This window comes from Coturnix japonica, chromosome 19, assembly GCF_001577835.2.
Source record: "Coturnix japonica isolate 7356 chromosome 19, Coturnix japonica 2.1, whole genome shotgun sequence".
Taxonomy (NCBI): Eukaryota; Metazoa; Chordata; class Aves; order Galliformes; family Phasianidae; genus Coturnix; species Coturnix japonica.
In genome coordinates, this window is record NC_029534.1 from 1,800,387 (window position 1) to 1,817,270 (window position 16,884).

The window sequence follows — 16,884 nt, forward strand, 5'->3', positions numbered from 1 at the left end:
CCTGTCTTGTTCTTTCTTATCACTCCCTTTATTACTTTGGAGGGAAACTGATGCAGGCTGCGTATTAGAAGCACAGGAGAATGAACCGGATGAGAGGAGAATGTTTGTTTATGATGGGAATTCGGGTGGAGAAGGATGGAGAAGGACCCTGCATGCCACCCATAGTCAAAGGGTAATTTAATAAAAATAACAATCAAAAGGGGAAAGAAGCAGCGAGGAAAAGGAATAAAAGAACAAAAGAAAAGAAAAGGAAAGAGGAAGCGTTAGAAATAAAGCCGGAAGATTAACATTAAGAAGAAGAAAAAGAAAGATGAGGCTGGTTCCGATAGGTCCCGCCCGCTCCCGTCCCGCGGCGGCGCGGACTCCAAGGCCCGACATGCGGCGGGGCGCTGCGCATGCGCTGTGCGACGGGTTTGAGTGGCAAGTTGTTTGTTCAGCGAGCCCAGCTGCTCTGCCCGGCTCCGCTCCGCAACTTCGGCACCATCATCCCCACCCCAGGAACCGGGTAGGGGGAGAAAGAGCCGGGTAGAAGGGAGAAAAGAGGGTAAAAAATAAGAGGGGGGTGAAAAAAATACCCTACCAAAAACAACAACCACCAACAAGGCAGCGACAATAACAGCCCCCCCCCTCTCCTCCCCATTCAAAAAACACAAGATAAACCTCGGGGATAGATGAACTACAAATGAGAAAGAGGAAAAGATGGAACTGCACATCTTAGAGCACAGGCTCAGAGTGGCCAGCATAGCCAAGGAGAGCATCCAGTTGTTTACCTATGGATTAATCAAACTTGCTTTCCTGTCCTCCAAGACGAGGTAGGTGCCAGGGATGGGGCAGTGGGGGGGCTGTCCTGGTCGGGGGGTCCTATTTGTTGTATGGGGCACTGGGCAGCGTTATGGGGTGGGGGCAGCTCCGTCCTGCGGGGTGCGAGGGGGCGGGGGGGGACCCTGGTGCTGTAAGGATGGGGGGTGCTCAGCTTCCTGCAAGGGGTTGAGGGGTCACCCCCATTGAGATGGGGCGGGGGGTACCCAGCCTATATAAAGGGGTTGGGGGGGTGAGGAGGGGGGCAGCCGGCCGTGCAAGGAGGAAGGGGTTTAAGGAAGGGGGCAGCTTATCCATAGGGTAGGGTTTGTTGGGGGTGGGGGGTGCAGCAGCCCGCTGGGTGCTCCCCGCAGCGCTCCGTCCCCATCCCATCCCAGGGCTCAGAGCTGGAGTTGGGGTCCCGCAGTCACATCGGGTCGACCCCTTCTGGGTCCCATTTGTTCGGCCCGGGTTGGGAACAGGTGGGGGCCGAACAACAAAGGGACAACACAGCGGCAGCAGCGGGAGGAGTGGTGCTGCTTTGCTTTTTTTATCCTTTTTTTTTCCCCTTTCCTCCTCCCCCCCCCCCCCCTTTCTCCTTTCGGGTTGTTGTTGCTTACAGCGCTTATTCCAAAAGCCTCGTTTGCCTTTACGAGGCGATTCTTCAACGCTGCCAAATGGATGGAAGGGGGTGGTGGGATGGGGGGGGGGATGGAGGGGGTTGGAAATGCCCACCTTGCACTTGGCCCTGTGTAAAAGCCGTGCTGTTGGGATAGCTGGAGAGAGGGAAGGAAAGAAAAGCAAATGTAGTGGAAGGCACCGGGAGGAATTTTCCTTTCTTAAAGGGGAGGAAAAGCTCATCACTCTGTCCCTATTCCTTGTGTGTATCTGAGCGCCTGGGCCTTCCCCAGCAAAACAACTGGAATTGCAAATGCTTCTTCTCTTGGCTTCCCTCGGCTGGTTGACTTTGTGGCTCTATTCAGTACAGAGGAATGGCAATGTAAATAATACAGCCCGAACTCTTCTTGTTTTTCCTGCCTGGTAATTAGGATTTCAGCTTTCTCCTCAGATTGCATTCTAGTGACGAAGGTGGGAAATTTTCTTTGGCAGCGGGACAATAATAAATAGCTAATAAATTTCCTTTTTTATTCCTTGAAATTGTTTTATCCCGGGCTGTAATTCAATCCTCTCCGTGCAATAAAGCTCACGGATGAATGGACCTATTTGTGGTGTAATTTGATTACGGTCCCTTATCTTCCAGCTAAACTTCATGCATTGAAATCTCACTCTGATTTGGGGCTCATCCCATTCGGCTCAGTGCTGTGCAGTGTGTGCACATCAGCTCCTTGTTTACTGCCATCCCCAAGTGCTCCATGGGGTTCCCAAAGCTTTTCAGGCTGATATTGCTCTTTTTCATGTGTTTTTTCATTACTAATTGAAAAGCAGTTGCTGACTGGGGTGTGTGTGCTAATGCATAAAGTATCACTATTCACATCAGCAAGGAGACCTTTAAACCTGTCTCTATGGCTGAGGCATTGGCGGGGCATTGACTTATTTGTGTATTTTGAGTTCATGGCCATTCATCTTTTTTTTGTTCGGTGTTAAATTCATCTCTGGTGTTGGAGAGGGCTCAGGGCAGCAGTATTGCTCCAGGTGTGCCAACCCCTCTTGCATGCAGCACTCAGATCAGAGCCATGCCCAACTGCTGCTCCTATGGGCTCTGACCCTTTCTGTGCACCACCAGCAGTTCCATAGGATCTGACTGGTCAAGAAAAGCAAACTGTCTGTGGAATGGTTTTGCTTGGCATGGGAAGCTCGTGTTTATTTCCCTTTGGAATGGTTGGGTTTTTTTGGAGGTTTAGGAGAGAGGAAGGAAAGCTGGTACTGCAATTGGGACAGACAGGATGCCCACCCCATAGCCTGGTGGTGTGAGAAGGGTGTAGGTCTCCAGGAGGTGTATATGCATCAGATCCCACTATTCCCCCTCACTTTAAGAAGTACCTTGGGGATGGCGGCTTATTCATAGCAAGGTAAATATCCCCTCCTGAGCACCCTGCATGAAAAGGGAGGGTGGGAAGGAAAAGGGGAGGATGCCCCATGTCCCTGCTGCTCTTTTCTGGTGAGCTTTCAAAGTTACCACCGGTGCTTTTCCCCATTGAGACCTTAAACAGTGTTTATCTGTGCTGCAGGGCTGCCCATAGGAAATAATGATCGGTGGGATGGATGCAGTCCAGAGAGGCTGCGATGACATCGCTGGTATCCTTGTGTTAGGAAACGCTCTGGTTTTACAGAGGCTCTTATCTGGGAGGAGTATTGGAATCTCTTTCACTTCCTTATACACGAAGGAGAAGGGCTGGAATAAATGTTGAAATCTTGAATTGTTTTCCTTAATCCTCTCGGGAAGAAGCGGTAACAAATACCCCTCTCTTTAGTTGGCCTTTCACTACTTTGCCTGCCCCTGCTCATGTCACGAGCCTTTTAATTTAGCTTCTGTTACAACGGCACTATTTGATTTCATTTTTGTGCGAAAAACAACAATTTTGGAACAGTTCCGATGGCCAGAAGCAAGAAAGCAGTTAACGAGGTGAAAAGGTGAGAGCAGCAGTGAATAAAGCAGCAGGAAAAACACATTGAATCGTAACAACTTTGCATTTTATGCAAAGGTGCCTTAAGACAGACAGTCCAGTGGTAACTGATGGTGAAACTCCGGCTTAGTTGTGCTGCTAGTGCTCTGCTTGTGCAAATGAGCACAAACCTATTGATCGTAGCTCTGCCAGGCACCCTAGTGGAGGATCAGCTCCATGTCGTTTGTTGTTGCATGCTGAAATTTGCATCTAACTCATCTTCCTCTTGATCCTTGTAGTGCTTTACTGACTTGGGGGTTCCTCAGTGTCGAGGATCTCCAGCCTGTTCTGAAGGTGTGCGTTGTGTTGGTGGGTGTCAGAACACTCATAAGGACGTTTCTTTGTCCCATCCCTGCAGGCTTTCAAGGCCAGGATGGATGTGGCTCTGGGCAGCCTGGTCTCGTGGTTGGTGACCCTGCACATTGCAAGGGGTTGGAAATGGATGAGCACTGTGGGCCTTTTCAACCCAGGCCACTCAATGATTCTATGATGATTCTATGATTCTCTTTTTACTATATTAAAGAGTGAATGGGGAGGGAGGACTTGGATAGCTCTGAACCACTGGTATGTGTGGTAGGGAGGAGTAAAGTGAGCCTGAGCTTCTCTTTTGGGTTCATCAAAATATACGTGGAGAGTCCTGGAGAATAAAGTGGGGTCGGGGTTCTTCTAAGCACTGTGTCCATATAATATAATTAGCCCCTGCTTGCTGATTTCTGGGTAACACTGTGATGGACTGTTGAACATCAGGGGTCAATGAGTTACCAAACAACCTGCCCTCTCTTGTAATATAATGCTTCGGTGGTAACCAAGGAATTAAAGTACCTGAGAGAGAAAGGTATTACTTAAGTTCTAACAGTGATAAGTTATAGTTAGGATGAAGCTGAGTGCAGTGAGAAGTAAAGAGTGATAAATGGGCAGAGCAAACTGGATTTTCTTCTGTCTTTGAACAAGCAATGGAGCCAGGTTTGTTATTCTTGCTGAGTTTGTGATGTCCCTTTTGCTTGGTAGTGTGTAAGGAACTGACACTGCTATTGAGAAACAACGTGGTGTTGCTGTTAATATGAGTGTTTGCCATTCCCTGATTGCTTGCCCTGAAATCAGAGGTGCTGTAATATAGGTCCACTTTGGGTTTCACTTTGGGCTGCAGAGCTTGCTGGTGGGCAGTCAGCACAGTAAGAATCCAGTGGATGAGAAGGACAGAATAGATGGTTTATGTTGAAGCCTCATGAAGGGCATAAGATCTTGAATTGTGTGTGTCCTTAGTTTGTGTTCTGGGCTGCTGGATGTCCTCGCTGGGCTGTGAGGACATTCTGCACTATTTTAATACACGGAGCCTTGTAAAGAGCAGGTTTCCTTCCTGGTGGTCTCTTATTGTTCGTCTTCAAATGCTGTTATTATTTCCCTTTCTTTCCGTCCCCTGGTGGGCAGGCTACCTGGTGGGGCCCTGCTTTGTTTTCCTCCTGCCCTGCCATCCATCCCAGCGAACCAGATGGGATTCCAAAGGCAGAACAGCAACTCTGGATCAAACCACACCTGGCTGCTGTTGTAGTGGAGTGGTGGTTGTTCCTCATTTCCAATGCTAAGCTGTTTCCATCCTTTGCTAGTGATATTGCACAGACACAGGGCATCAACTGAGGGTACAACTCATCAAAACTCCCTTCAGCTTAGTATTTATTACTTTAGGATGGAAGTCAGTATTTAAATGGAAGATGTGGCTTTCCTGCATGGCTCCCTTTGCCATCTTGGTGCTTCGGGTCTGTTAGGGCAAGTGTGACAGCTGGGCATTTGTCATCAGGAAGGAGCAGAGCAGTCGAGTTGTTCATTAACACAATAGTTTGAATCCACAGGCAGTTCCAACCACTGAGTTATAAGTTAAATTAGGCCCCGTTTGATGGCTGAACCTATTTGACAATGCCTTGCTTGTGCTCTATAAATATGTAAATCTTTCCACTTAATTCGACTTTTTGTTTTTAATCTGTTGAGCACACTACCTCATTTATCTAATACACAGCTCCTTAATCGTCCTGCGTATTCTAATGCGTGTGGACAAGGGCTACAATCCCTTTTTTCAGGGGGGAAAACAGTGCAGATTTGTTCTTTTGTTTACTGCCAACTCCAGAGTAAACTCCAGCTCTGATCTGCTGATAGCTGAGGGCTGGTGAAGGAAGGATTATACAACAGGAATCTGAGGAAATAACTCCATTCATTGCAGCATCAACAGAGCAAAGCCTGTAAGTTGCAGTTGCCATCAGTGCTTGGACTGGATGGTCTCAGCCATCTTTCCAACCTCAATGATTCCATGCTTGCAAAGTGGAAAAGATCGCTCCCCCTGAGCTCAGCTTGGGTTTAGCATCTCGGTCAGAGAGGATGCTGGAGATGTCATAATGAGTTGCAGGCTGCACAACATAAGGATAGAGCAAAATGCAACCTTAGGATGTTATATGAAGTATTAAAATATGTGGATTTATACAGAAAAGATGCTGGGGGGGCTTCTAAAGCTTGGAGGGGGGAGATTTACAGGTTTTGGTATGGATAGGACAGTTAAAGTGGAGGTGTGACTTTCTTCCCATCCTTTTCTGTTTGGGCTTTATAGAAGCACCGTGTCAGAGAATCTGGGTAATACTACGCTCTGGTTTTGGTGATGCCTGAATACTTATCCTACTTCTGTGCTTAGTAGTGTATTCAATGCTGTATTATGCCATAGAACGTATCCTGTCATAGAGAGAGACTTGGTTGCAGTTGGCTTAGGGACCTCAATGGCGATGGCCCGTGTTAATCGTCCTTAACACACATAGTTTCTATCCCTTCTCCTAAACAAAGATCAACTCTCCTTTCTTGATAACTCTGAGGCGCTCCCTTGCAAATAAATACGGTCTCAGCAAAAAGGGAAAAGATTGTTCTTAATGATGAGAGATACTCTGCACGCACCTAAGCAGCTGTATGCATTTACATAGATTTACTCAGTCTTTACATTTTGAAAATGATGGATGACTTATTTATTACCTGATTAATCTTTCAGTTGTGATCTTTTCCGAGCAGCTTTTGGGTGGAAATTGGAAGCTCGAGTTTAATGGGGTAACAAACAAGCTTTTTTATTTGCTGTTTTTTAAGTAATAAACAAAAGCAAATGTGCTGAGCGCTTAGAAACATATCCGAACCTATTCAGTGTTTATGGCTAAGCAACTTAGTGTGATCTGAGCTGAACAAACTGAACTGACAGTGACATGAGACTGCCTGTGTCAAGACATGGGGCAGTTGGGTCTGCAGAGCTGGACAGGAGGAAAAGCAAACAAACAAACAGAGACCTGCTTGCATTTTCAGTTCCTAATATGTTCCTCAACCCAGAATGAACCAGTGATCGTTCTGAGCTAAACAGAGTAATTAAGCAATGAGAAAACATTCTCTTTGTAGAAGATGCTCTTGCTGTCAAAATCTGGCTTATTGCGTAAATGGACCGGTTCCAGTTGCCATGTCACCCATTCCTCCTCAATTGCCTTGTTTCGTGTGCTGTGTGGTTTAGGCAATAAATACACTTCCTTCGATAATTATTAGTCTTACACCTCAGATGTCATCGCCCCAAAAACAATTTCAGGTATCTTCAAATCAGACGTGTTGATGGTCAAATGAAATCCATCCGCTTGTTCTCAAGTCCCAACTGCTTCGCTCTCAAGTGGGCAGGTCAGAATTAACCTCTCAACACTGCATAGACTAACGTGGGACTGGGGTTACACAACCTCTCAGCTTTGGAGAGATCCCTCAGTATGGAGGGCTGACTGTGTGCTGTGTTGCTTTATTGTTCCTCTATGTGGAAGGTTAATTTATGTCCTTGATATAAGTAAGGGAAAGCGTTAGATTGGCCTGGAGTCCAGCTGTATTCTGGTTTGACTCAACATCCAGCGCTGTGTTGTGGATGCTCTACAGGAAGAGCTGTGCTTTAGTTATGATACAGCTCCTGCAATCTTTCTTTAGCAGTGGTCATGCCATGAAACCACATTATGAGGAAGAGTTTTCTCTATGGTCTTTGTGCTCCTATTGGGTTTCTCTCTGTGTTTCTGCATGTCCCTCATCATTCCTGTTGTGCAGTCACTTGTGCCTCATCCCATTGCCCATCACTGAGCTGCAGCTCTGTGCATGATCCAAAGGCAGAGAGGTTTGTGCTGGGTTGCTGAGCTGTCCCGTGGTTGCTCTTGTGCTGTCATAGGCCAAAAATCCTTCCCCTTTTGCACAAGAGTGTGAAATCAGCCCGGAATGATTAATATAAAAAGACTTTGTGCATCCTGGACCCGTCTGAATGGCTTTGTTCGTTCAGATGGTGGCTGAATTGTAATCTCCGGCAATGATTTAAATATGAAATAGTCTCAGAACAATATGGTTATCTATTAGCTTCTGATGGGCTTGCAAAGCAGTGTATTTTCAGTGGGTGTCTCATTGTAGAAGTGATAATGACCTGCTTACCGAGAGAGGGGGAAAAAGTCAGCAAATAGCATGTATGTGTAAAATGTTTTGTGTCAGGTTGGTGTCCTAATGTGATATACAAAGTGCAAGCTTTGTGTTCGTTTTCTTCTGTGTTCATAGTGTATCTTGTTACGCACATCTGTGGCTGTTAATCCATGTCTGAGAGGCTTCCATGGCATGTTATTGCTGCTCGTCTCCTTTGGGGCTCTCACAGTTGGACTTTTTAACCTTTATTACCTATCTGATGGTTGAGTCGTCTTGTAGGGATTAAAATGAACACGTAAAGGTGTGAGTAATGTAGTAATGGCTTTTCCAAACTCATAGGATACCCAGGCACAGCTTACACGTATTACCGCTATGCTTTGAATATTACATTTGCTCCTTTTGTGTTCTTAATTCCAACAGTAATGCTTTTTTTTTTTCCCTTTCACTTGTGTTTGAAAGAGCTCAGTGACAGGAATAGAACAGCTCCTGGTTTCAGAATAGAGCGGTGCTTTTCCCTTGGCTTGTTTAAACATACGACAGATTATGTATTCCTTCCAGGATCAGCACAGAGAAGAAGGACGAGTCTTCCATAAAGCAGTGTTTAAAACAGGTTGGAACCTTTTAAGCACTTGTGGGATGTACCTGGTGTCAAGTTTGCTTCCCTCTTAACGCTCACTTAATATCAAATCCAATGTGAGTTGCTGAGAGTTGGTTGGGGTAATTAGAATGGGAGTCCTTCCTCGTCTTGCTGCTTCTGCCTTCGTTTTTGCTTGCCTTTTCAGGCCCTGGTTTGTATAGGTCCATTAGTGAAAGCTTGCTCTGTTGTCTTCACCTATATGTTGAGTTGAAAGGTGTCCATCTGAGCTGTTAATAACAGCGGGCTTCCTGAACGTCGTAAAGGAAACAGGAAAGTACTTGTATGCTTGTGTTTGTGTATGTGTGTGTTAAGGAAACGCATGTATACAAGTGTACACACATAATACATATGTACATATGTTATTCCAGAGGCAGAGCACCATTTAAATGGGAATTGCCTCAATTGAGGGTAGCCTGTGCTACCAAACAAAACCACATGCTTTAAGGGGCTCTAATAGCTGTGCTTCGGGATGGAGGACGTCTCTCTTCCCGATCCCCTTCAGATGACAGCTGCCACCGTGGAGGCTGAATGTGAAGAATCCATTTTCAGGCGCTGGGCAGGCTGCAGAGCTCAGAACAATGGCAGAATGCGGAGCTGCCAGCAGGGAGTCTGAGTGGACAAGTATAATCATGCACCGCTCAGCTTTCAAGGAAATTACAGTTAGCGCACTGACTTGCTCATAATAGCGACGCATTGTTTAGCTTAATAACTTATCAGCTCTCCAGGAACCAGCCAGCCATCACTGTCATCACACCCTGCTAATCATTCTGTTCTCCGTCTGCCCCGCCATGAACTGAGGACCTGTCACATCACCTATAAAACTGGCAAATGGAATACGCTGTAATTTTGGTTTCCCTTTGCTCAGAAGGAACAACGTCGCCCACCTTTTTTGTTCTTCTTTTCTGTCTTGGGTGTGATCACACGTTTAGGGGGGAGGGGGGGGGTTGTTTTAAGTGTGGGGTTAAAAGCCTGAGCTTGAAAGGACGTCGTCAGGTTGTGTTGTGGATTCTTTGTTAAATTGCTTTTCTTTGTAGTAACTACTGGAGGAACCGAATCTGAAATCTGCTTTTCTTTATGAACATTGCTTTTCTGTAAAGCATTTGGGGATGGAGGGGCAGTTTTCCGCCTGGACTCGTGTCCATCACTGCTGAGTAGCTCAGTAATAGCAAAGAGTGATAATCCCTGCTACAAGACATGGAGTTTAGGCACAGGATGGTGAAGTGATTTACCCCCATGCAGGCAGAGAGCTGTGGGAGAAGCAGGATGGTGTAAGTCCTGCTCCCAGTAGGCTGTATATCCTCCCTGAGTGCGTTGGCTCCTTGTCAGGGGGCTGTTTGTCAGCAGCCAGCACAGAAGGAGCTATTTCTGAGCATTTGTTCTAAAGGAACAGTGGCCACTGATACTCAAATACGTTGCACTGGATAATACATCCACGTCTTTTCTTTAAGAGGTAACGCTTTAAATTCTTCTGGCTCTGCCTTTTATTGCTTGTTTTCTTACAGTCTGGCTGTGCTGTGCAGCTGAAGGGCAGGGAAGGGGGGTCAGGGCAATGGAGTTTGGGGTCGTGCTTTGGTGTTGCCTGGGTATGTGGCTGTGGATGGAAAGCAAAACTTCCTATCTGAAGATTAATCCACCCAGCAGTAATGCATCTATAGCTTTAGACTACAGCTTGGGTAAATCTGGTGCTGTAACCAGCTCAGCACAGCCTGGGATGGGCTGGATGACCAAATGTCAGCCCTGCTTTTAGGTGGGTTTTTGTAGTCCATGCCAACCTGTGCTGCTGCATACACGAGAGCCTTTTGGCAGCTGCAATGGCCAGAGACCAAATGAAAACCACTCTTGTGGAGTGCTGCAGAAGAGGCTCTATTTGCCTTTTTCCTCTTTAGGTGGACAGATCTTCCCATGGAGCAAAATGTCAGAGCTATTGGGACCCCCACCCTCGGTCAGCAGTGTAACAGTGGGGGGAGGTCTCAATGCGGGTCTATCCTTTGGGCTGAAATGATGCATCTGAGAAAAGGAAAGGGGGAAACAGATGGATGTGCCCGAATGAAACAAGCCTCCTTGCTGCTCTGAGTAACGCAGGCAGCTGTAGGGATAATATCCACTGAGCTCAGGGATTGTGCAAACAGTGGGGTGGGCTATTTTTATTAGGTCAAAATGAGTACGCTGGGATTTACATGAAATCCTGAGTATTTCAGTGCGTTGGGTTGTTTGGGGTGTTTGCTTTGGCTTCCCTTCTCTTCTGTCTGTTGTAGCTTGAGAAAGACAATTGTATCTCTCCGCTGGTGACGACCAGAATTAAAATAGGAAGGAGCCTTCTGCTGCAAGATTTATTGCCTGGCACATCTCTGTTGTCTGATGAAGTGTCATCTCTCGTTGTGTTTTGAGAAGATGCTGCCTGACTGCAATATCTCCGAACCATATGAGAAAGCAGTTGGCCGCATCTATTCTTGTCAATTATTGGAGATTTAGTTCGTGTGATAGAGGCCTTTGTATGTAGTATTGAGGGACTGAAATCCAGCCTCTGCTAATAGACAGAAAAGATCGAGTTGTTGTGAAATGATGGTCACTTTAGAGGCTTAGTTTTCTGCATGCTTCAAATGAATTCATGATTTCTGGCATCAAGAGGTGGGAAAAGTGCTGAGTAAATCTCTCTCATACCCAAGGTCTGGTTTCATAGTAAGGAAATACCTGAAGCTTACAGGTGGGTCTGTCTCTCCCATATGAAAGTTTCCCACTCAACCAGCAGTTTGCTGCCTTCGTCTGAAAACAAATGGCAGTTGCTCAGGTTGTTCCTACTGCAGACATGTCCTGTTTTGTTGCCTTTGGTTGCTGTAGGGCTAACAAATGGCACTTACCTCCCTACCTGCACTGAAATACAGCTGATTTTCAGGTTATGCTTGACCAGAGTTTTCTCACGCAGAAGCTGTTTCTTTTCTCCCTTCCTCATGCCTACAGGTACAAGAGTATAAATGTCAATATCTGAGCCAATTACTTTGTTATGGATCTGCCCTGTTAACCCAATTCTGCACCTGGCAAAGACAGCGAGTTTCTTTGCATTGATTGCAGCGAGCTGGAGCCCAAGCTGAAAAACTGGTGTAAGAGGCTCCATTGTAAGTGTAAGTCCTGTAGACTTCTGTTGTCACAAATTGAACATCAGAATGGTTGAGGTTTCTGGGAAAAAAGCATCCAGCTTCCTTCGTCTTGGCCTACCATCATGGCATGCAACGGTGCTATTAAACTAACTCAACTTCAGTACAGGTTTGAAGTTACAGCCTCTATTAAGCTTTTGGTAGTATATATAAACTATATAGTATATATAGTTTATTACCCATGGACCTGTTTAGCTAAGTGACATCTCCTCCTGAAAGGTTTGTGTGCATGTATATGTACACATATGTATATACATATATATAGACTTTCTCTATACATTTCCACATATAGAAAAGCAGTGCCATTTTCATGCCATTTTCCCTCATACCTTTCTCCAAACTAATGGCTGGGCTTGCAATTGGGCATGGAAATAACAGAGGTATCAGAGGTACCTGATGGCTCTCTATTAGTGTTAACCTCTTCTTCTTGGTCTGGATTGCTGACACTTAAGTAATGCCATCCTTTGCACCTTTCCTAAGCAGAGCACTGCTTTCTGTGGGCACTTATGAGGGTTAGTTCTTTTGGAGTTTGCTTTTGGCTTATATTAATAAAAAAAAAAGAAGGATTTTGGTCCCTCTGCTGACAGTTTGTCTTCAGCTTTGCTGCCTTTTGAAATCGTCTGCAAATTCTGCACTGGCAATCCATCAATCTGTCGTCTGAGGCAAGGGATGAGTGACACTGCTTGTTTCAACATATCATAACTGTTGTGCTTGCTCCCGCTAGCCCTGTAAAGTCTTGTTATGTCAAGGCGTGTGGGAGGGGTTGTATTTATTTTCGTAGTTGGGGGAATCTCCTTTTGAATCCTTTGTGTTTATACATCTCAGGCCTCAGAGGGGTTTGGTTCTGCCCAAACTGTGTTGTTATGAAGAAGTGCCACTTGTGCTCGGCTGGCCAAAGCCTTTGTTCTTTAGTTTCCATCATGGGCCCATTGCACTGTAGCTGCTGGAAGATCCCTGAGCAAAGTGTCCATGTGTTCCATGAGAGCCCAGTTCAGTGCCCCAGAGCTCAGTGCTGGCAGAGGCAGTGGTCTCAAACCAGGGCAGAACAGAGCCCTATGGTCCTGTTTGTGTCACAGGTACAATCTAGGATCCTGATGTTTATTCTTAGCTCGGTCTCTAATTCATTGCAAAGCCTCCTGCACATCATTCAGACCTAATCCTGACTACATAGCAGCCCCTAACAAAGCCCTTTTGGTTATTCATTGGGGATACGAGGTCAGATTCTTACCTGCTGCTTTTTCTCTCATTTAGTAGGACTGGAGGAATGAAAATCATCCTCGTGCAGAAATTGTGATAATCTGTTAATGTTTGTGAAGTGATAATGTGGGCATCACCGTGTGAAGCCTGGCATCCATGAATGGGACTGATTGATGGCAGTTATCAGCCGGGCCTTTGGAGCATGGGATTTTTGGCCTCTTTCATCAGAATACAGTTTTACATGATTATAGAGGATAATGCTGGAAATGCCTCTGCTCTGGGCTTGCCACATGTCCAGATGGCAAGGTCAGCACAGCGTGGACCTGGCTCGGTTGCTTTGTGTGCTGGGATAAGTGCTGCTGCTTTCCCTCTGTGAGCTTCTGGCTCAGCTAGAAAGCAGGCAGTTCTATGGCTATCAATAAATCCAGAGAGCTGGAAATCATTATCTGCAGTGAACTCTGCTTTTATTGGCCTCCAATTAATTTCCCACCCCTACTTCTAAATGTAGTTCTGAGCCCCCAGAGCTCGGCAGTGGGTTTTTTTTCCTCTGCTTTTTAGGAAGCGTTTGTCAGTGTAGCAATGCTTCATGCTTTCGCCTGCGATGGGTCTGTTCTATCTCTGTAAGCACCATCCCATTGCTTTACATATATTTGGTTCACAGGGCCTTAACGGGGGCAGGTTATGTGGGTAAAGTCAGGGGCAGAACTTTTTCATTTCATGTTCATTTCCTTTTGCTGACATTGGAGTATCATATGATTTAGGGCTTTGTTTTCAAGCTTGATACGAGGGCTAATTACTTCCTTCTTGCATCCTCTCAGTATGAAAACACGGGACTTAATCTTTTACAAAAGAGAATGAGGAAGGGTGTTGGGTTTTTCTTTATTGAGGTCCATGGAATTCTTTGGTAGACTTAAATTCATTTGTCATAGCACACACGACAACAAAACATTAGGAGCTGAGCTCCCAATGCAGAGCTCTGCATGGACACAGATTTCTGTTCATTTTTGTATTCACTGGAGCTAATTATGCAGTTAAATCCAGCCTGCAATGAGTACTTTTAGTAATTAGGGGTAAACTGTGGATATTTGATGTTTATATAAAAGTCAGATTGTATTTGTCTTGATTTGAACCCTGGCTTGCTTTGATTACCCATCGCCTTGTAGGTAATTAAGCTGTACGTTTACTCCATGTCCTATTTTCTCATGTTCTCTCTTATTTGAGAAGGGGGGGGGAACTACAGCAGGAAACTTGGGAGCATTAGGAAATTGTTTCAGTGGGGATGTGTGTCAGTGTTGTACAGAGATGCAGATGTAAGGAAGGGCAGCCTGCTGTCTGGGCAGTTAGGCAAGGAAGAGGTCATTGCTTTCATGGTCCTCATCAGCTGTTACCTTAATAGAGCCACGGGAACATCAGCTCTTGGGATTGCTTGTGTAATACAAGACTGGCAGGAATCATTTCACCTCTGATCAAAGTAGCTGTTGTTCAGCTTTTATCTAAGACTTCTGCTGATGGTCCAGCCAGTTATCTGCATGGACTGACTGAAGGCACGGCTTAGAAAACAGCTTTTTGGTGGGTGAGTTTTTTAGGGAATGATGGAATACCACGATATGACAATAAATATCTGATATTTGGGTTGATGCTGCACACAGGAGGGTGTGCTTGTTTTTTAACAGTAGCAATTAAAAGAAAGAAAGAAACAACGCTACCTTGCTTTGTATAAGGTGGGTTGTTTTTCTACAAGGTCAATGTGCATAGCTCCCAGTATCCCGGGTTCATCAGGGGGCCTGCAGGCATGCCTCACTTCAAGCACATGAGTCACTCAGTTAAAATTTATTGCCTAGGTATGTGATTAAGTAACTTGATAAATGGGGAATGCGAGTTGGGAGCGGGGAGCTGTTCCCCAGTTCTCTCTTCTGGCTGGCCATAACCCTGTTTGTGGTGGTATAATTGCAAGCTTCGTTTGCTTCCAAGCTTTACTCATTAACTTTTTCAAAGCTTGTCCCCTCCTTTTTGGCAGGAGAAAAGCTGGGTGGTACTTCTGGAGACAGTCCTGTGGGATTCCAAAGTGATAAAAGCACAGGGCTGCTTTGGAAAGCAGCTGAGTTCTGTGGAGTGTCATTGAGGATAATGTTTTGTCCAAGGCGGTCTGAGCCATCTAAAGCAATTGGTACAGAGGGATTGCAGTTCCTTGAATGCTTGTCAGAAATAGAAGCTTCCTGTAGAAGGAATATCAAGTGTTTGATATTCCTCAAGACTTTTTCAGCAAGATGCATGAAAGGTGTGTTAAGAAATTAATGGAATCAGTGGCACAAGCTTTGTAGCAAGTGAGTTTGCACAACCTGCTCATGCCTGTGGCCATTTTCATTGGAATCTGGAGTAAAAACACAGGATAGATGGATTCAAATGGATTCAAATGTTTTCACGCAGATCTGCTATACATACACAGTCAAAACAATGACATTCATTTTAAAATCTTGATTTATTTTTAATAGGAATTGCATTATTCTTACTGATATGCCAATCTGAGCCTCTTTAGTTACACATGTATCAGGTTTACCTTTTTTTTTCCTCTTGTTCAGATGCCTAAAATACATAACTATGAGCTTCATGTGATCTATTTTTATAATCTGCAGTTAAAAACAACCCAAACAACTCACGTGATGGGGTCAATGACAGCAGAACAAGAAGATTGGCAACAGTGGGTTTCTTTCTGAGTCAAATCCCAAACCTTTGAGAATTAAAAGATAAGGTTGTGGTTGGACTTGATGATCTTTAAGGTCCCGTCCCTGGAGGGTTCAAGGCCAGGTTGGATGGGACCCTGGGCAACATGGTCTGGTAGATGGGGAGGTTGCTGGCCCTGCCTGTGGTGGGGGGTTGGATATTCATGATCCTTGAGGTCCCTTCCAACCTGGGCCATTCTGTGATTAAGGTCCTTTCCAATATCCTATGGTTCTGTAAGGAAACTGAGTGTATTTTTGTAGTTGTTGCTGTTGTTTATTTTTCTGTTTTTTGTTTTTTAAGCACAAGTGTGTAACAGTATCATCAGCTAAAGACAGGCACAGATCTTACCCAAATGGACAGACTCTGTTGTGTGGCTGTAAAAGCTGGTTCATTCTTTTAAGCCGAAGAAGGGTAGAATGAGTAGGGAAAAAAAAAACCCAGCACAGCACGACGTGGACAAGTCCTGATGGCATCTGTTCAAACAGGCAGAGACTTGCCAGAGGCCAAATGGAAAGAATGCGATGCATTGGGCTTGTTGGAGTGGCTTCTCCAGGTTGCTACGGGAAATGATCTTTTTTTGATTATTGCTGTATGGAATTTGAGCACTGAAGATGTGCAGACTGCATTGCTGGGCTTCTGCTCGGTCGCTTCCAGCCTAGGTAGTGCCATGTATTCACCATGTAGGTTCAAGAACTTGCTGTATGGAGACCTCTCATAACCAGCCAGATATTTTAGGAGCAGCATTACCACCAACTCTGAATAGGAATAGCTGTCAGAGGACCAGCAGCATTTCATTAAGAGTGGTTAAGCCACAGAACACCTGTGTGAGGTAGGTGTGGGTCGGGCATGCCATTTTCAGGAACAGCATCCCCACATATCCCAGAAGGTTAGGCCCCAGCAAATAGGAAGACTGCTTTAAAAGTTGAGATTTATTTAAATGTATTCAGTATGTGTATATATATATTTTTTCTCTGATTAGTAGCCAGATTTTCAGTTGAGATTTATCTGCAAACAAGCCTGAAACTATTTATTTCTTCTGCTTGGTCTTGCACCATCATGTTATTCTGGGTAAAGATTTGAGGGAATGATGCTTGCTTTCTTAACCACTTTGCAATGAATGATGGCCCGGTGTTGTGCAGGAGGTAGGAGAGGTGAGTGGTGTGTTCCACAGCTGCAGTACCTCAGCAGTTCTCTCTCTAGATTTGTGGAGATCGTTCACTTGAATGTGATCCACTGCTTTTGCAGATGGTAATTCTCTCTCATCTCCAGCTGTGTCCTCTTCCCTGCTACCCAAAAGAACTTGGAATAAGCTCTG

General features: G+C 45.3%; 1 protein-coding gene across 1 annotated transcript in view; it reads left to right on the plus strand.

Annotated features, from left to right (window-relative positions):
• Positions 1 to 389: 389 nt before the first annotated feature.
• Positions 390 to 16,884, plus strand: part of CASTOR2 (cytosolic arginine sensor for mTORC1 subunit 2) — a 67,876-nt gene continuing 51,381 nt past the window's right edge. Inside the window, exon 1 of the mRNA XM_015880921.2 lies at positions 390 to 812. Coding sequence (XP_015736407.1) covers positions 700 to 812 — 113 coding nt within the window. The 5' untranslated portion in view covers positions 390 to 699. The remainder of the gene's footprint in view (positions 813 to 16,884) is intronic.